The sequence below is a fragment of the Anopheles marshallii genome, chromosome 3 (genome assembly GCF_943734725.1).
Source record: "Anopheles marshallii chromosome 3, idAnoMarsDA_429_01, whole genome shotgun sequence".
Classification (NCBI taxonomy): Eukaryota; Metazoa; Arthropoda; class Insecta; order Diptera; family Culicidae; genus Anopheles; species Anopheles marshallii.
Window position 1 is genome coordinate 71,031,604 of NC_071327.1, and position 19,686 is coordinate 71,051,289.

Consider the following 19,686-nt stretch of genomic DNA (forward strand, 5'->3'; position numbering starts at 1 on the left):
AAACAAAAACACCACTGTATCGTATCACCTACACACACTTACATCCATGTAGTAGTATAAGCGAATAAGGAATAATGTTTCAAATTAACGGCTGTAACGGCCCCCAAGGGTGGCCGATTGATGGCTACCTGGTCGACGAGGTGGGGTGTGATAGTAGTAAAGGGTGGATACAAAGCAACAACAACAATACTACAAATGTTAATATTATCGTTATTTGTATCGTTGGTTCGGTGTGCGTGTTTGTTTTTTGTCGGAAAATGTTGTCCAAAATAAGAAGAAGAAAAACAGCATACAAACACTTATAATAAATAATAATGGCAAACGTTGGGTTTCGAGGAAGTGTGGACAGTTCAAACAGTTGTATGTGTGACAGGCAAATACAGAACATAAATGCTTGTGCGATGAAGTTGTTTTTCAAAATCGAAACAAAATCACGGATAATGAGTTAAAGTTATAATGGAAACATACAGTAGAAGGTTGATAACATTTATACCACTGTTTTACACTCGTCCACTTTTCCTTATCATCCGTTTTGTAGATAAAATTTCTAGTTGAAACAATGCTACTTAAATCGTTTTCGTTTTATTCGGCCACATTAAGGTCTAGCACACCTTCTTTCATAGCAAACTCGACAATAACTGACGATGGGTGTGGCTGTGTGTGCGCTGTACCGTGTATATTTCCCCTATTAGCTTCTCCGTATAGCGTTTAAAGAAAATTATAGACTTTTATTAAAAAAAAAAAACTTGTGGCAAGTTATGTTCTCCCTTTGCTTATCGAACGAACTGAAAGGTCTGCATAATACTTCCTACTGTTAAAACATGTATTACAATGGCACAAAAAACCGATCATAAAAGGTTAGCAAGCAAAAAATAAAAGCGCTCCTTACGGTGCTATAATATATAAGCAACTATACAAGTGTGTGTAATTCAACTCTTCAATTCGTGACTGTAAATGCTTCCACGGTCGGTTCACTTTCTACCAGGCACACTGTTACTGACTGAGAAAACAAAAAGTGCTCCATCAGCGCAAATGGCAGCCATTTTATTACTTTTTTTTCTGTTTTTGAAGCGATAAATGTTGCCAAAGTGACGAGCGGACGTCGACGGTGCACAGTTGTGTACAGTATCTATTGCATTTGTGTAGTAACTCTCTCTCACACAAATACACACACAGTAGCACCACAAACTTATAAATGCAAACCCAACTCAACCACACAGTTATTCAGCAGCCTATAATCAATGGCCGGTTCGTGTATTGTGGTGATTCTACGTCGTGTACAATAAACGTAAATGTATGCAGCACACACACACACGGAAGGAGAAGTGAAGCAAAACATAGCAATAAAAAAAAACTTTCGAAAAAGAAGTAAAATAGTTAAGGTAATCACGAATCAAAACCGAGGAAACGTTATTGCGGAGAAACACTAACACAAAAAAGTTAAGGGTAAAAGTAATTAACAAATTATATCAAAAGCAAGTGAAATGAACAAAACAAAATGGAAGCGCATTCATTTGTATATCAAGAAAAGGAAAACAAACATTTAAACAAAGTTGATAACTTGTTAACTGTGGGCCCAAAGATAATAATAATAATATTAGCAAATGTCGAAAAAAGGGTAAAGCATCGTCTGTCTCTGTCTGTCTGCGTAACCGTATACACAGTGTAAGGGAAAAGGAACATTCAGTAGCGTTACCGTTTTCTTCCTTTCAGACATGGAACAACCAATAATGAAACCCTTGTCCTGATCCATTCAAAAAGAGGAATAGGAAGAAGCAAACGTATGCAAAAGTTTATATAAAACACAACTTAAAACTTTAAAACTAACACATCCATCCAAACGTACACCCAGCAAACTATCGAGCCTCAGCAAACGCGAGCCTGCTTGTATCTATATCTTTAGTTTACTTTTATAAACATTTAGCCCTTTAAGCTCTTTGCTACTCTTGTACTCTAAAATGCTCTCGATCCAATACAGCGGAGCAATATGCAACTGGAACGCAAAGCGCGAAAAAAAAACGATAAATCGGTATTGTCGTTAAAACAAAAACAAACAAAAAACCACACACATATACATCATAATAGCGGAAGGCGGAACGCAGAAATGTTGGTAACATTTAAATAGCTACAGCATCTTGTACATGCTCTAAATTCTACCGTTTTTTGTTTTGTTTTTTTTTACTATATTTTTCATGAAATAAAAACGTAAGTTGTTCAATGATTATAAAAGAAAGTTTACAGCGGCCTTACTTTTCTTGACTGAATTTAACTCATATGACTAATATTTCCGTGCATGATCACACTTTCTCAACGTGTATATTACCCCTCAACTATCGTTGAGCGTAACGTTTTAAGAATTTCTCCACTTAAACGGTTTATATGAAAGAATGCGATCCGTTTATTCCGTGTTTAATCAATAAATTAATATCACATTACGTATTGTTGTTAGTAGGTATTTGCAACAGTACATGTACCATCTTCTCCCATTCGATCGACTTAAATGCGTGTGGGTGTGTGTATGTGGGGTTTCCTTAAACATTAGTATGAGAATTCGGTCTTATTCGATTATCATATCTGGTTTGGACCTTACCGATCCCCTTTTTATGCTCCTCGTTATCCTGCTGTGTGTTTTGTATCCTGTCCTACTAACTTACCTACTATACTTTTAGCTGCACTGACTAACTAAGCCGAAGGACTGATCGAAAGGGGGAGAAAACGGATCCGCCGTTTAATAAATTGTCTTCCTCCCAGCAGATCCTTTTGCGTGCCCTTTGTGCACTGCTTTGTGCTTTGTTGTTTTTTTTTTTGGGGTCAAAAGTTTCAGGGTAATATTCTCTCTCTGTCGAACCTTCCCGGAATGGCTTCTAAACGGCGTGTCATGGTGAAATGCTTGATCGTCGTTGATTGTTGTCTCTGCTTCCCCATAGGCAATCCGATTTCACTAACCTGTTTCGCTTCCTGGTCCCAAATATCATCCGTTCTCAACCGCTTTCAACAGCACAGCAACGAACCACAACATTCGCCTCCCCACATTTGAACCCTCCCCTAGTCGGGTGTTTTCCTGTTTGTCTTCGATTTGGTTTGGTAGTAAAAAATTAGCTTCAGGAAGGAGATGATTCAGCCTTTTCTTCGACTAATTCTGCTTACTAGCTAGATGAGTTTGTTTTTGGGTGTTGAGTGTGTAAAGCGACATTAATGTAAAGAACGAATCAGCAAAACCTATCCTTTGCCGAAGTAAACCCTATCCGCTAATCTACTTACAACGACGGATGCCTGAAAATACTGCCGTTTACTAATACGCGGCGAACCCTTTTGTCTCGTTTCATACTTCAACACATTCGGCAATTCGACGCCGATCGCCTAACTAAAGCTAAAGGGGACTAGGGAACGGATGTGGATGAAAGTGGAACCGGTGGTGCTTCACCGGCCACCTCCAAACCTTCCTCATCCGCTACCCGTGAATGTCCATCGCTGCCATCTCGGCTGTTATTGCTATCGCTAATGCTAGGACTGTTGGTTTGTGCGGTCTCGGCAGTCACCGGTAACTCGTTACCACCATCGGACGGTTTCTGGGTGGGAAACAGCACCGAATATGCGGGCGGTGGATCAAGCTCTCCGTAGTGAGGTAGATTGTGGGTGGCGGGACTGTCCCCGGCGGCCATTCCCTGCCGACCGGTATCGGTCGGCGGTGATGTTTGCAGAAATGACGGCACCTGATCCTGTATCGAATCGTCCGTACTTTCGGTTTCCGGTTTGTGCGATCGGCAACAGCACTCTACAAAAATCGAGCAACGATGAAACTTATAAGCGGCTGGGCCAAAAAAAAAAAAACCACAACCCCAAACTTACCCCAGAGACCGCAAATTAGCAATGCACCACCGCATATGAGCATACCGAGGAACAGATAACCCCATGGGCCATATTTGGACAGCCCGGTTAGGCTGCTGCGGTGCTTTTTGGGCGGCACCACCGTTGGTTCGGTTGCCGGCGGTGGAAACGGTGAAGAAACCGGTGGGTACATGGCACCAAACTTTTGCTCCAGCCCAATGTCCACCTCACCGAAGGCAGGTTTCGACGGTAGCTCCTTCGGTTCGCCGCCAAAGAATGACTTGATCGTGTTTTGGATGTACTGACGAAATACCGATTGGACGGGATTTTCCTGTGTGTGAAAGAAAGGAAGAAAACAACATGTTAAACCGCGAGCGCTCTACATTCTGGCTATTGTGAGCAAGATTCCGGATTCGTACGACGTCGTCGTCGTCGTCGTCGCCCGTCGTGGTGCAATGGGTTTTATTTTTGACGATGAGTAAAGCGAAAACCGCTTTTCAAATTATGTGACACACATTTCCTGTGATGCACTTAACCGTTGGAGAACAGAGAAACACATCACAACAGGAAGCAAGTGTCCATTTACAACCAAGCACTACATAAATCTATCGGGAAGAATAAGCAGGAGACAATAATCCAACAGTTTCAATTACGCTTACAGTGGAAAAACAGCAAATAACTTTAAAAGTAGCAAAATAAAGAACGATAAAGGGGAACAAATCCCTTCCTGTACGAAATAACATTGACCCTAAGCGAGTTCCTATTTACATCTTCTAGGGAACATTTCACTACCAACAAACAAGTTGATCGGTTAAGTGAATTAACACATTGAGTTATAGCGGTCATAAAGCCGATAGCCGAGCAGACAACGCGACATCTTTGATTGATGGCTTGTCTTACAATCTGGTGCAGAAATTGGACATTGCTGAGCTAATAGACGAGGTAAACTTGTAGAACAAGCCTTAATTAAACTAGAAATTCTGACAGCTTGAAGTATGTACTACATACAGACAGGAGTAAAGTAATATCTCAAGTCTATATCTCTACAAATGAAGCAAAGCCGGAAAGAGTAAACGCATCCTTGTTCGGAAACCCATTTGCTTGATTAAAAGGAAGATTATTCATGCGCTATAAAGTGACGAAAGAAGGCCTTTACTCAATGTAAATGTAAATAAATTAAAGGATTACAACTTTATACTACTTTTCGCTTATTTTCACGAGGAATTTCTCGTCTTGCAGTGTCCTGCTCGCGGCACCATACGTTCGCTCGATAGTCGCGGAACGATTTAATGTGAGAAATTTGGTTTTAAATTTACTATTACGCGATTTTTACTTCATTTTACTCCTACGTGGTTTTCCTGTTTTCGTTTTGAAAATCTAAATATTAAACAATAATTAACTGAAATACCTTTAAAAAACATAATTGAATGACAGCGAGTATAAAACCAAACTTGTTGCATCTAAAGGCCACGGTTTGCTGCCGTTCTAATCACGACGAAACAAATGCTTACCGAATATTCCTGCTGCCGGTGCTTGGCACACATCGCCTCGTTCTCGTCACTGACCTCCGTTCCGAGCGGTGGACAGTTGGGCAGTCCGTCACAAACGAGCTCCCGGGCAATGCACAGCAACGGCATGCCGACATACTCCAGACAGGAATGCTTGTCGCGTTCGAGGCAAACCGCACCCTGGCCCACAACCGTGATCTGGAGGCGATAGTTGGGCGCATTGCCATCGTGATTCCAGACAATGTTCAGCTTGCCCTGCATCAGCCGCATCGGTTCTTCCTGCGTGCCGGACGTTTCCAGCAGGCATGGATCCAGCCGCCACGAGGGCAACACTTCACCGTTGGCCGATTGGGACTGTAAAGGGGAAGGCGAAAGAATCGAAACGGGGAAGAACCAAGTTCAGTTAGATCAATTGAGGTTTTGAACCATTTTTCGCTCGAACTAATTAGCACCCAGCGCACAACGCTGTGTGAGTGCGGTTGGGAAGTGAGGTGTGAGCTATTTGTTGCGCATCGTTACCCTTGGCCAGCAGGGTACTGCGAGCGTACTGCATGTTATGGTTGTGCATGGGCAGCTCTTAACCGTGGCACGTGTACGTTCGCATACAAAAAAAAAAAACAGCTTGCCGGGTAGATGATAAACGCCTGCTCATCCCATCGCAATAGCAGAATGTACGCGCTGCGTGAAGAATGCAGCGCAATATTTAAACTACCACAGGCAGCAACGCTCACACCCGACCCGTCCCCCGATCGTGGTCCCAAGCCAGAACAGGTTCCTAGCCATACGTACAATCGTGAGCGGGCAGCTATGGGTGCTGTTGCTCGACTTGTTGCCGTTGTACTTTCTGCTGGCGGAACTGCGCGAACCCACGGCTGGAACGCGCTGCATTCGCACGAAGAAGTTGTACGCATCGGGTGCCCGGTACTGCCGTTTGCAGGAAGTGGCCGTGGACGGTGACGCTTTGCCGTGTTCCGGGCGCAGGGCTAGCAACACGCTGGACGTCGGACCCTTATCGCTAACGTACTGCTCGCTGGTTTCTCCGCTCTCGCCGCACAGCGATAACACACCCGCAGCCGTTGCTGGTTCGGCATCTGAAGGAAGGAGCAGATAAAAGAGAAGAGCAAAAGGTATCATAAGTTTGCGTTTTGCGTATTTGATGGCTATTGTTTTTGGTTTGAATATTTAAAGTTATGTTTAAATTAACAGTAAATAACATCCACAAAAGAGTCTAAAAATAAATTTTTAGTATAATGTAGCCTATGGTGGAAAAAAATAACAATAATAGAAAAAATATGAACAACAAAATAGAAAAACATATTACTAATACAGAAAAAATATATAAAAGATTTTTTTTATTGAATACAATTGTAACGGCGCTTAGCCGTAATATCATTATCATATATATAAAAGATACAACACTGTAAAATTGCAAATGTCATAAAAAAATAATTGAAAAAAATCATCTGATTCTGATTCGAACCTTGATGCTTAGGATAAAAATTATAATTAATTATTTTTGAATTTAAATCAAACTATGGTTTCAGTAAGTTTTATTTCTATAATTGCAAAGTTCATCATTTATTACAACACTTTTTTAATTACCAAAACAAATGTTCATATATTTATGTTACACACTGTGCATTATGTAATTCATATTCAATTCCAGTTTCCTAACAAATATGCTTCTTTTTGCACGTGTGCGGACACGCAACTGAACTTTACCCTATGCTAATGGACAAGAAAAAAATTAACAATAAAGAAATTGTCAATGAAAGCAGTTATTCAACCATCGTCCCATTTCTTTTTGTTACAATCATTTGTCCATTAAATCCACAAAACAGACAGATTATTCATTACGAAATACACACACACAAAAAAAATGTCCTCGAAAAGCGAGTAGATTGATGGATGGTTACGCCTTCAGTAATGATCCTGAGAGCGAATTAAATGGGTACAGTGTGTCGCAAACGTCGCTATTAGCGCTCGCTCGTGCCTTCGGGATCATCAACACGGAAGTAAAAGGTGTTATAAGGCCATGCTAAGTGGACGGTAACTTTCTTAAGCGGTACACACCTTTCCCTCGTACAGTTTAACGATAATTAGATGAATGTTTCTGGCATTGGTTTGCATGTAGACACCTTTTTACAACGAAACGCAATGCTAGCCGAAACCGAAGCACAAAACAAAAAAAACAACACCCACCCACCATGGACATAGTTCCTCGGCAAGAGCTACCTTTTGGTAGCGGGTAGGTAGGTTTTTGTTTTTCCATTAACAAAAGAAGACCAGCAAAAACGGCACACGATCATAGCACGGGCGCAACGGTAGGTGTGCGTACTGGTCGCTTGCTCACCGAATGCCGGCAATGGCATCAATTATGCGAAGGTTACGGAAAATGACCTGTATCAATTTAATGCTGGCACGTTTGGTCACCTCGCCTCGATATGTGCATTGAGCGAGAGCACCGATCCGTCGATAAGTGTGTGTGTTTGTGTTTGTGTTCATCTGTGACCATTGCGGGCATTGGAGACACGATATTGCAGCATTGCCGATATCATCGCGGCAGGTCGTTCGGTTCGGTGACAACAGATTGATCTGGAAGATGGTACCGAAACCGGTACACTAGGCGTCTAGCCGATATGCGCTGCGAGACCTTTTGCGCTTCCACTCACTGCACCGGACTGGCCGACCGAGTGCACCGTCACGAGTGCGAGGAGCTGATGCAATATGTGATTATTACACCGCACTGCCGTCGCGCTGAAGTGGCTCGTGGTTGCCCGGATACTCAAGACGGGCGGGCAAGCGCTCAAATCAAACCCACTTCCGGTGTGAGGTGGCAAGTTTCGGTCGCGCAAATAAATCCCGCCAAGCAAGCGCAAACACCGTCTATCTGCCGTGGAGTGTTGACCCGGTGACGACATTAGCAAACATAGAATGATCACGATCACGATGTAAGAGTTGGATGGGGGCTTGTTTTTTTGTTCGAAGCCAAACATCTGGTCTGAAAAGAGCCGTACATAAAGCGATTAGTTACATTTTGATGTTGGGTGTGTTGTCAAGCCGTACCCAATTATGCTCACCTGTGCCCAGCTGATCCATGCGCACACACACACACATAAACAATCCGCATTACAACACAAACGTTCGTTAGGTTAAAATGTGTTAAATTGAATAGAGTTAATTTCCCAACCACCGCCCCGACTCGACCATTACTCGTCCGACAACTAAATTCCGGTGGGCACCGATTTGCATCGATTTGGGCAAAACTATTAAAGTGGGACAAAGTGAATCGGTTTCCTCACCTGTTGGTGTCTTTCGGCAAATAGGCGCAACCGTAGCGAGAGGCGCATTGAATCGCAAAGAAAAACCCACCCCGTCCAAGTTGAGTGTTTTGGGACATAACGCTACGGACTTTTGGACGACGACGACGTCGAACGTAACGAACGTTGATGTATTTGCACCGGGCTTCGCGTCGGAAGCCGGTGGATTGTGCAAGCGACCAGTGTGAGGGTGGCTCTGGCAACATGGTGTAATGGAAAAAAAAAAAGCTCGGAACCATTACTTCCGTGCTCGGGCACTGGCGGACTAGCCTCCGTCAGGTGTTTGCGAAATTTGCGCCAATGCTGTTTTTGATTGGAAAAGATCATAAATAAACATACGCGAAGAAGATAACAGTGGGAGAAGGGGGACTTCAAAATTGTCTGTTTTGTAGTTGAAGTTCGTGAAATACAGAGCGAAATATTCGCATGATGGTAGCGGTGCCGGACCAAAATCCCATTCGGACCAATTCTCCGTACGCAGGACTGACTATTCAACTTGTCCAGGTTGTTGTGCCGATAAAGAAGAACAAGTTCTAGCAGAGGAACCCTTAATCAAGATTTAGTGAAGTTGATACAGATTAGTTAAACAAAAATGAATCTTTAAAACCAATTGACATACTACGAATCTCGATCACGAAAATTCAAGTGGCTTTTAATGCTTCAAAGCTTTCAGATTCCTTATAATTCTCTAAAGATCTCTGGGAAGCTTCTGGAGGCTTCGGATATCCATGTCGTTTCATCTTCCGAATTCAACTCTTCGCTGAAAATTCATATGAATATTTCGAAAGGTTTATCGCGATACAAAATGCAATATTTCATGTGCGATCATCTCGAATTCATGTTTTCGAAGTTGTTGAACATCCAAACTCAAAAGCGGTACAGCTGGGGATGATTCAGGGCAGGAAAATCATTGGAATCATTTCTTTAGAACCGTACGGTCTCTGTTATGTCCACCGATCAGCGGTTTATTGTCGGAGGTACCACACTGCTTCGGGAAAAACGACCCAAGAAGCTGTCTAATGAAGGTCAAACCACATTTTTTTATAGCTACGGCAGAACAAACAAATGCATTCCATTTTGGTCTCAAATTTACAGATTCTCCATTAAAAGTGACGATCACTCAAGGAGAGCTTAACATGTGCTCGTTCTAATCCAAATCTACGGTCATTCCAGAACTGTTCCTACAGAGCATTGACTATCTGTTGCGGCCAAGTAAAATCAAGGAAATCCAGAATTGGCCAGGCTTTTTAAACCTTTCGAGACTGTAGTACCCTAAAAAAAAGCAGAATAGAAGAAGTGGTTTGAAAAGCAAAAAAAAAAGTATCATTCCTCTGCGACAGAAACGTCATCTCGCGCGGCCTTCGAGGCAACCGATCAACCCGATCGATCGACCACCACCACCCGGTCGTTGATCGTTTTGGATGCTGTCGGTGAAGGTTCCCGGGGCGAGGTTAAAGCCTACGTGATCATGCACACTCGTCACATTGCTGTTGAGCCGATGAGATGAGCCTGAAAGCTTCCGAAACTGATCGTAATTGCGTGATTCATCACCGGACACAGCCGGGGAAATACTTTCCATTGATAAAACCCGAATCCCACGCTTCCCGTCCACACGTTTATATGAGTCAACCAGGAATGACTCTGCTTAGGGCAGAAATGAGTTTAGCCGCTCTCGGTTACTGTTGCTTCCAGTGAATTCCGTTCGCGAATTCGTGGCCTCGTTTTTTTTTTTGAGTCGATCTTGGATGCGATGTACCGTTTCCATTTCGATTAGACGAGCAAAGACAAAACGGAAGAGATAGCGTTTGGATAGTTCACACACGCGCACTACACACGGTTGGTCTGTTTTGGCGTCGCGTTGATCGCGTCTTGTGTGCGATGTTTAACTTTTTCCTTCCATTCGACCCACAGAGGTTCGGGTTGCACAACTTACTTGAGAAGAACGATGCACAATCGGTGCGTTGTGTGTAGAGTATAAAAATACACCACCACTGCAGCAGGGATGTCGCTCTCGGGCAGCAGATCATCTCGTTTCTGTTTTTGATGCTTTTATTTTTATATATCACTAAGCTCCAGCTGTTGCGTTCCCGTTGATGATGGTCCGCAGTGGCCACGCATTTATCACGGAAACAGACCACACGCGCGGATCACAACACTCTTCACTAAACTATGCTAACGGTTCTCCACGGTCTTCGTTCCACGCCACACAGCACACACACAACACAACACCTCGCGAAACACTGGCAAATCTCTGTAACTTGGCACACACTGCTTGTTGTCGTTAGCTCGTAACACGCCACTTCCCTACAGTTGGCCACATTTTAGCCACAGCAACCTTTGGTCATGTTGAACCATTTCTAGCACGCAGCCCAGCGATGGCGTTACAGCCAGGCGATCTACAGCACCGGGACGTTGCTGATCGGAACGAAGCAAAGACGCGAATAACACAAGGCGCCAACGTCAAACCATCTGGAACTTTTCTTTCGAATTTCAACAATGAAATGCGAGACGTACTTCGCACGCGCACGCAGACAGCGATGCGTGATGCTCTCTAGCCGTCGGCCAGGGATGGCTAACGTGTTGGATGCTTTTAAAAAGCAAGAATGCGATGTAAGAATGGAAAAATTTGAAGATTATCTTCATTTCTGGAACTACCACTCGAATTGTAATTGAATTCCTTGCAATATATATCAAGTGCCAATAAACAGGCCCTAAAAGATCATGCTTGATGACTAAATGTATTAGTTTATAATGGATCTGAAAAACTTATCATATGAAAACGTTCAACGTAAAGCCATTTTTGTGTTTGACACTCCTGCAAATGTGTACTGTGCTTGCTAGATGTTGTTTACCAACGACGCTACGACAGTGTGTTAACGAATGGATATGGTCACTGACGTTTCGCGGAGCACAACTTTTATTTTATAAAAAATTAAAATTGTATTGTTAAAAATCATGAAATGAAGGGTAAACGTTACATAAAATGAAATGTATTAGTTATGAAACATACACTGCTATACAGATTTTTTTTATATGTGAGGTAGTGAAGTGAAGGTTTAAAGTTGAATTTAGCGGTAATTCTGCACGGAACTTCAAAGCTTGTTAACGGTAGTTGTGAGGATCTCAAGATAGTAGGATCACAAGAAGAAAAACATTTTTTTTTCTTTCTGCTGTTTACCCACAGCTAAGTGTGAATCAATAGTAATTTGTATTGTAAAGTTAATTGTGTGACATAATTTGCTGTTGATGAGATGAGTTCTTTCCGAGTTTAAAATTTATACAAGAATAAACGATTAGCATGATGTGTTGCAACTCACTCGTTTGGCCCATAAGCAAACAATGTAAAATTTGAGAGTACCGTCAGCCAATTATTATTCTTCGAGCATATTATCTACCTCTACTAAATCACGTATTTAGCGTGGCGCGATGTCCCCTTCCGGGAGAGTTTATGATAGGCAACAACAATAGTGAGGTCTTGGTGTAGTAATAGTAAGGCACCTCGTCATTACAACCGTTTCGTCGATATTCTTCCAAACCTAGATGGAGTAAGTTTACTTCTAGAGAGGCATTAGTCGAGTAGAGATAAGCGTTGAGGACTTTTAGACGATGTTCATACCTCACAGACCCCTGTTGGTACTGGAACTATTATTATTCTGAACACTTCTAGCTTGTAAGTTATCAAGTGCAACATGTCTTAAAGGCAGCAGAGCCACTAGATACCGATTCTTCATTTTGCATTGTGTAAAGCGGCTTCATTCATGTTGCTGAAGTCTAAAATTAAGCTTCTAATGTATTGTTATCAAAATATTTAAATCATTGTTCCATTCATCCATAGTTAAAAGTAACGGTAGGGAAGTCTTCACTCGGTTGGTAATCCCTTCCAAAAGATTTCCATTCACTTCAACATAATGCGGATGTATTTTCGTGCCGCTTATCAAAAACAACGTGAGTCAATCGCATATCGTAAAACGTTTTTATCAGACGAATCAAATACGTAAGCGCATGAGAATCAGTTTTGCAGCGAAATGGTGCGATACAGAGCTGCTGTCCTTTGTCGGTGCGAAGAAAGGTGCAAATAATGTTGGAAAAGTATACATTCTATATTTCAACATGTATAACCGTGGCTAGTCTTAGAATAAACAATATTTACATGTCCACAGATTCTGAGAACGTTCACAGGCTACCTTACGGTTGACGGTAACTTATCACTGATGCTATTGCCGTTAATAACTATCGGTTGATTCTTCCCTATCTGAATACTATATATATATATAAAGGCTCTCGATATTGTCATGAGCAGTAACAAGCAGCATCACGCGTGTAGGTCCCGCAGTATTACGGAAGCGTAATTGCCTTCTCGACACTTCTTATCACCTGAAACATTTTCCGTGTTTAAATTGATTTAAAAAAAAATCCCGGCAAACTATTGCGTCAGCATTCCAGTAGCCAATCGCAAGCTGAACACAATACTTCAAGCCGGCTATAAAACACGGTTGTCCACTTATCGTATACCGGAACGCACAGAGAAATCACACACGTTCGAGTGCCGCCGCCGGGTGCCGATTGGTTTCGCATCTAATCGACCTTCACAGTGCGGTGACGTCTTGCTCGTCGGTGGCGTCACTACTTCGTACCGAAACACTCCTCACTGCAATAATCACCGTTGGCACATCATCACCCTCCTCGCTAATATCACTGATACGAACGGAATGACTGGACGGTTGCCGCCGTAACGATGGAGGTTCGATGATGTCTTCCAGGTTGGTTGCCAGGCCCTCGGCATTCCGCTGATGCTGGTCACTGTCGATGCGAGTATCGTACGGAATAATGTAGATGCTGTCGTTATCCTTCTCGAACTCGAGCGTATCGTAGCTGGGCGGTGCGAACAGCCGGTAGGACGGGGCCGGTGTTGGCGGTGGCTGTAACTCTTCCGTGGCGGGTTTGCGTGTCCCACACCGGTTGCGATCGGCACAGGCCATCACCAGAAAAAACGATACCAGAGCAATGAACGTGGCCAGATACCAGACGATGGTAATAGCGTCCATGACAGGCGTGTCGGTGAACAGAACGCGATCATGTGTCGTCGTTCTCGTGCTTTCAGTAGTTGTATCTGCGAAGAAAGGACGTCTAAGTTAGGTGGACTGTGCGTATTTGATGGAGTCCTTTCCAAATCTTCTTACCTACTGGGGAGTTGCCGTCTCCGGTGGCAGTGGTAACAACGTCCTCTTTGCCCGTTTCGACCGGTGTTCCATTGATCCGTTCCGGGACTAGGTCTGGTCCCGCCGTTCCTGGCACTGCGTTCGGAACGCCTTGCACCTTTCCGGCCACGAAAAGTGCTAAAATGCGAATGAAAAAATCAGTCAGCGAATGGAAAAGGCGGAATTCAATTTTGCGCTCGCTGCACCTTATCTAACGCCCGCCTAATACGGTGGTGTTGCGATAAGCAAATGCGTATTCGGGAACCTTTTTCTGGCTTAAAACCGATAAAACATCGTCCGGGCGTTGGGTTCGACGCACAAATGCTTTCGATGGCAAAAAAGGAAATAACCCCGTTGGAGGATGGCTATTGGTTCTTGGAACTGTTTAGATATAGGGGGAACAGATCATAAACATGGTACAATCGCCACTGCAGCATGACAAAAATCGGTGTAAAAGCTCAAACGGTATCCGTGGAAGCAGGAAAACTTACCGATCATTACGCAACTCGCTAGTTGATTGTGGTTTCCTTTAGCCATCCGTGAAAATGTTTGTAACAAGCGGAAAAATGACTGCAGCTTCTATCCGTACCTTTCGGCTCTTTCGCAGCACAACTACCAACTCCGTAGAAATAAGATTGTGGTTCGGTTTGGAAAACATTGACACACGAAAGCTGGCAACACCAATCACAACAACAAGAGGAGATCCATCGCTTGCTGAGATTACTATTAGCGTGTGCCACCACAATTATCCGTTTACAGCTGCCGAAATCGAAAGTTACAAAGCAAACCTTGCACTACTGCGTCTTCACTGTTTCACTTTCGTTCTGTTCTGTGTTTTTTTTTTTTTTGCGTGATCGTACCCCGGACGCTAGATCGTATAGGTGCGCTGGAGAACTATGAAGTCAAAGATTTCACATCTCCAAGAGGCTCGTTTTTATACTGGCCGAGGGTGCGCGCGCGCGCCCGGCTGTTGATCAGATAAAACAATACACAGCTCCAAGTGGGTGATTTTTGCAGCCATTCGCAACAATAACAGACACCGTGTGCGTACGTCATCTCCGGCCGAACCGTGCGCTATCAGCACTAGATAACGCGACGTATCGCACGTTGTCTTTTTCACAACCGAGCCTGCTAGTATCTTCGCGAAGGTGTCATACGCGTAATCTAATGCGCAGAATACAAGGAGACTGGCAGAAGCCATAGCCGTTGCAATACACTATATATGGGTAAGTAAGCGTGGCACACCATTTGCATCCGTAACCGGGGTTCGCGGTCTTGCCTGCCGCGCATTGCAAACATCTGCCTATTATCGGTAATGTAAAGAATGGAAACACCGGTGAATGAATCCAATCTGGCAAAGCAATGACTCTTAATGCTATCGAATCATCTGTACACCTTTTGGGTCGCCACTTCTTCGCCCGTTCTGTTTTTAGATCTTAATAGCCCGGGAATCTCATAAAATGGGTTATCAGGAAAGAAATTGCTTGTTGATAAGCACGCGGGCGAAGAAATTGATGCACAAAACGTTCAACGGCGAGTCTGATACAGAAACAAAACAATCCCTTTGCCTGAGAGCCCCGATTGGTCAACGGACAGAACAGATGGGGAGGTACTTTTGTTGTTTAGCTCAATAAAATGTGATAGTATACAAAACGTATATAAAGAAAATATCTTATCTCAGTTTTATCAAGAAAAACAGCGTTTAAATGAGATATTCCATGTTACGTGGTTTGGTCACCAGTTGGCCCCGTAGGTAGCGGTTTATGGTTTTGCGTACCAGGAGAGTTGAGACAAACAGTGCCCTGGAATGCTATCTTAATTAGCCAAGACAAGCCATATGACAGGAGGTAGATCGTACGGAAGATGTGGAAACAATCGAAGTGTGCGCGTGCCGCCGCTGTTGGAGATGCAATCTTCCGCTCTGGGGAGACAAAGAATCATAGCAATCGTCTGTTTCGTTAGATAAATGATACGGAGCGAAATTGGCATGGTAAATGCTGAAGTGGACCATGCGATTCATCAATCTACTCGAACTCTGGCGATGAACACCTGGAGATTTGACTTCAAATAGAATCCGTAGTCGACAACTCCCTCGCGCACAAGATCCAACCAAGAAGTAGCAACAACAGATTGTTTGGTTCACTTTTTCGCTCGAGTATTTTTATTTTCAAAATAACACTCCACCATTCTCTAGACTTTAGAGTTCAACGATATATCAGGCAACGCACGAAAATGTCGTAGAAGACCAATAGTAGTAGTGGTAGTAGTAGTAGTAGTAGTTTTGGGGGTGAATACGAAACGTACCCTTGGTAATCAAAATCGTAAACCGCGTCTCGTAGATAATAAATAGATCTAAAGTATTGCCTCTCAATACAACAACGCGCGTTCTGTGTATGTTTGGCGATGCATTAACCATTAGCTCGAGATTCCGAACGCCATTCATCGTCCTCCGGCTTTCGACAGGAGGTGTGTGCGTAGCCGGTTAAGTAATGCTTACTCAATAAATGCGCAAAACACCGTTTGAGATTAGATTATAATACCTGGGATGGTTGACACAGTTTTTTTTTTGGGACAAAACCAATTTGCGCGAATTTTGGTAGAATACTAGTGGAATTGTTATCTATCTCTCTCTCTCTTTCTCTATTATCTCCTAACAACCGGTCGCTCGTTTGCGGTTCGTTCTTGCTGTTCTTCTTACTAATATAATATAATCCTATCAGAACATACATGTATGTTAAAGCTTATATACATCAACAGGTGCAACGAAATGCGGACACGTTTGCAAATGTCAGGCAGGATGCGTTGACTACTACGCCAAATCTTCCATGCTGGCCTTCGGTATGGTCGGAGAGGTCGCTGTCGAGACCGTCGTAGGCCCAGCAGAAGTGCTGGAGGCAACTGCGGTGGTAGGAAACAGAGCATCGTAGCTGGGCGGTAGATCCTTTTCCTCCGGTGCGGTCGGTCGCAGATCGTTCGACGAGCCGCGCAGCTCCACCGAATGTACGCCGGCGACCACATTGCCACGTCCGTGTTGTGCCCGGATGCGGCCCGACCGGGGCACATTATCTCTGGTGCCATTGCTAATGCTGCTGTTGCTGCTACTGCTGCACCTCGGTACCCACTGTCTGCTCTTATAAAGGCACAGGAAACAGGCGCCAAACATGAAGGCCGTCAAGAGCAGGGACGCAATTCCGGTGAGTACTATTTTTTCATTTATGTGGCTCACGACGTTTATTTCCACCGGCTCCTGCTCGCAGCTCGCTTCGTCCTGGCAGTTCGGACAGTTGACTGTGCCGTCGTGGACGAACGATCGGTGTATGCACGAGTTGGAAACGTACGGTTCACACTTTAGCTCGAGTGCCTTGTTGCCGGTGCACTCTCTTTTCTGCGTTGCCACTATCTGTATGTAAAGCATATCGTCCACGGTCGGTAGCGGTGTCGAGTGGTCCAGCTTGATCGTGATCTTTAAGTAGTATGGATCGGAAAAACTTCTTGGCACGTCCTTTGGCGAGAAGCAGAAGCGCACCTTTTTGTCGTTGCTCTGCTTCACCGAGACAACATCTATACAGTTTCCTTTCGCGTCACGCCGCATGTTCATTTTGCGAATGGTCACGTACACCCCGTTGCCCTCCGTTGCCTGTATCGTGAATTTACATTCGCTGTAGCGCTTAAAGGAAGACGAGTTCCAGCTCTGCTCATACATCGCCCCAGTAGTAAAGTCGGACAAGATTCTTATTTGCCGTTTGGGATCGAGAAATGAGCCGATGTGTGAAAATATTGCACTGCTGCGCTCGTAGCAAATACCATCGCGAATGAAATCTCCTGGAAAAATTGAGGAAAGGAGGGTTTTAGTACGCTGCAACATGGAACCATATTGAAGGGAGTAAACTATTAGCCCGCCCGTGACACACTCCGTCCCTTCCGACGATAGGCAAATTACTCATTCCATCGTGCGTGCGAGAAAGCGATGCGTCAACAACAAGCGAGCCCGCAAGCAACCTTTCGTCCCATTGCCGTACTTACGCTGCTCGTATCCAGCTCCGTAAGCGCCGCAGATGGCCGCCAACAGGACAATTATCGAATATTGCACCATTTTCACACCGTGGCTGAAGGTTACTGCTATGTGGATTGGGTTTTTTGGCCGAGAGGCGAAATCATTGCTTCGTACGGAAGAAACTTTTGTGCGACTTATTAGAATTTTTCCTTGACAGCTTGTTGTGATTTTTTTGCTGGCCGAAGAACAAGTGCAGCAGGGTTGGCGAACGGTTACAACCATCACTTCAGTACTTGAGATGCTCATCGATGTTCTGTTGCATTCGGTTGGGAAAGCAAATGCAGGCAGTTAAAAAAATCAATGTCTTTATTAGTTTACTCTAAAATGGAATTCCAATCGTTGTGCATGTGATAATCATTCACACACTCTGGATGGATTTCATAATTATTTAAACATTTCCCTTTATCTGCGATCGACCGTTACGTACGTGTAAACGCCGCCGAATCAACGTGCGACACTGCCAGTCGATGTAAACAATTACACAAAGTTGTGCGTTGCGTTGAGGTATCGGAATCCAATCTCGTTCGACAATCCGTGAACGATGGACGGGACGGATTTCCTGCTCGGGGGAATTGGTTCCATGGGAGCCACGCTGATAACGAATCCGCTTGAGGTGAGAACTAATGCTCAAATTGAACGTGCAGTGAAGATCATGGTGGTTTTGATCGTTTTAGGTCGTTAAGACGAGAATGCAACTGCAGGGCGAGTTGGCAGCGAAGGGAACGTACCACAAACCTTACCGCAGCGTGGTCGATGCGTTTATTACGATTGCTAAAAAGGATGGGTATGCAGCGTTACAAAAAGGACTAGCACCGTCGCTTTGCTTCCAGTTCATTCTCAACTCGTGCAGGTAATTGTGTGGCATTGAACCCGACACGATGGAAATGAAAGGAAGGCTACAACGTTTAGATTAGATTAGGCATATACAATACGGCCAACGAGCATGGATGGACGAAGCAGAGGAACGGCCATCAATCGATTCTAAAGAGTGCCTTCTGGGGTGCAACTGGAGGATTCGTTGGATCGGCTTTAGCGAGCCCGTTCTTCATGGTAATGCATCTTCGACAGGCTGTAAAAAGCGTTAGCTAGCGAACTGACACGTTTGTTTCGATTGTTTTCAGCTACGCACCCATCTGCAATCGCAAGCCAAGGCAGAAATTGCGGTCGGTTATCAGCACCAGCACACCGGTATGATAAGTGCAATTAAAGACATTTTTAAGAAGCACGGCATGCAGGGACTTTATCGTGGAGTTGCTGTAACTATGCCACGAGCCCTGCTCGGTAGCGGAGGCCAATTGGCCGCGTTCGGATACACGAAAGACTTCCTGGTGCGTCATCCGATAGTGTCGAAACAAACCGACACGTTCGTTTCCACCGTTGCCGGTGCAGTGGGAGGGACGGTAATGGCCATCACGATGACTCCACCGGACGTTATAGCGACGAGACTTTACAACCAAGGAGTGGATGCCAAGGGTAAGGGCATCTACTATAATGGTGTAGTGGATTGTTTCATTAAAATACTGAAATCGGAAGGCGTCGGAGGCCTTTATAAAGGCTTTTGGCCACATTACATGCGGATCGGTCCGCACGCTACGTTGGTATTACTGTTTTTCGATGAACTGAAGTCGATGCGCAGAAAATATTATGAGGCTAAATAGTTCAGCTCGCACGGTGCACGGTGCACTAGTAAAAGACTTTGTTATTTGTATATTAGAAAATCGCAATCAGTAGATAATGTAAACAAATTAATGGTTCTGTGCAATACCAGTAGATAACGT

The 19,686-nt window shown here is 44.1% G+C and overlaps 4 protein-coding genes across 4 annotated transcripts; 1 reads left to right on the top strand and 3 right to left on the bottom strand.

Moving 5' to 3' along the window:
* Positions 1-3,380: 3,380 nt before the first annotated feature.
* On the bottom strand, positions 3,381-10,734 carry LOC128713102 (uncharacterized). Its single transcript, XM_053807965.1, has 5 exons — positions 10,590-10,734; positions 6,126-6,427; positions 5,340-5,690; positions 3,850-4,159; positions 3,381-3,775 (listed from the first exon to the last, which is right to left on the bottom strand). The coding sequence occupies exons 1-5, from the start codon at positions 10,681-10,683 to the stop codon at positions 3,381-3,383; spliced, it is 1,452 nt and encodes a 483-aa protein (XP_053663940.1). The 5' UTR covers positions 10,684-10,734.
* Positions 10,735-13,242: 2,508 nt separating this feature from the next.
* LOC128714275 (uncharacterized) lies at positions 13,243-14,391 on the bottom strand. The gene is made up of 3 exons (XM_053809151.1): positions 14,346-14,391; positions 13,837-13,992; positions 13,243-13,766 (listed from the first exon to the last, which is right to left on the bottom strand). The coding sequence occupies exons 1-3, from the start codon at positions 14,389-14,391 to the stop codon at positions 13,243-13,245; spliced, it is 726 nt and encodes a 241-aa protein (XP_053665126.1).
* Positions 14,392-16,663: 2,272 nt separating this feature from the next.
* LOC128713103 (uncharacterized) lies at positions 16,664-17,947 on the bottom strand. The gene is made up of 2 exons (XM_053807966.1): positions 17,878-17,947; positions 16,664-17,676 (listed from the first exon to the last, which is right to left on the bottom strand). Exons 1-2 carry the CDS (start codon positions 17,945-17,947, stop codon positions 16,664-16,666), a joined length of 1,083 nt encoding a protein of 360 aa, XP_053663941.1.
* Positions 17,948-18,449: 502 nt separating this feature from the next.
* LOC128713531 (solute carrier family 25 member 35-like) lies at positions 18,450-19,566 on the top strand. Its single transcript, XM_053808392.1, has 4 exons — positions 18,450-18,521; positions 18,583-18,758; positions 18,823-18,958; positions 19,030-19,566. Exons 1-4 carry the CDS (start codon positions 18,450-18,452, stop codon positions 19,564-19,566), a joined length of 921 nt encoding a protein of 306 aa, XP_053664367.1.
* Positions 19,567-19,686: the final 120 nt, after the last annotated feature.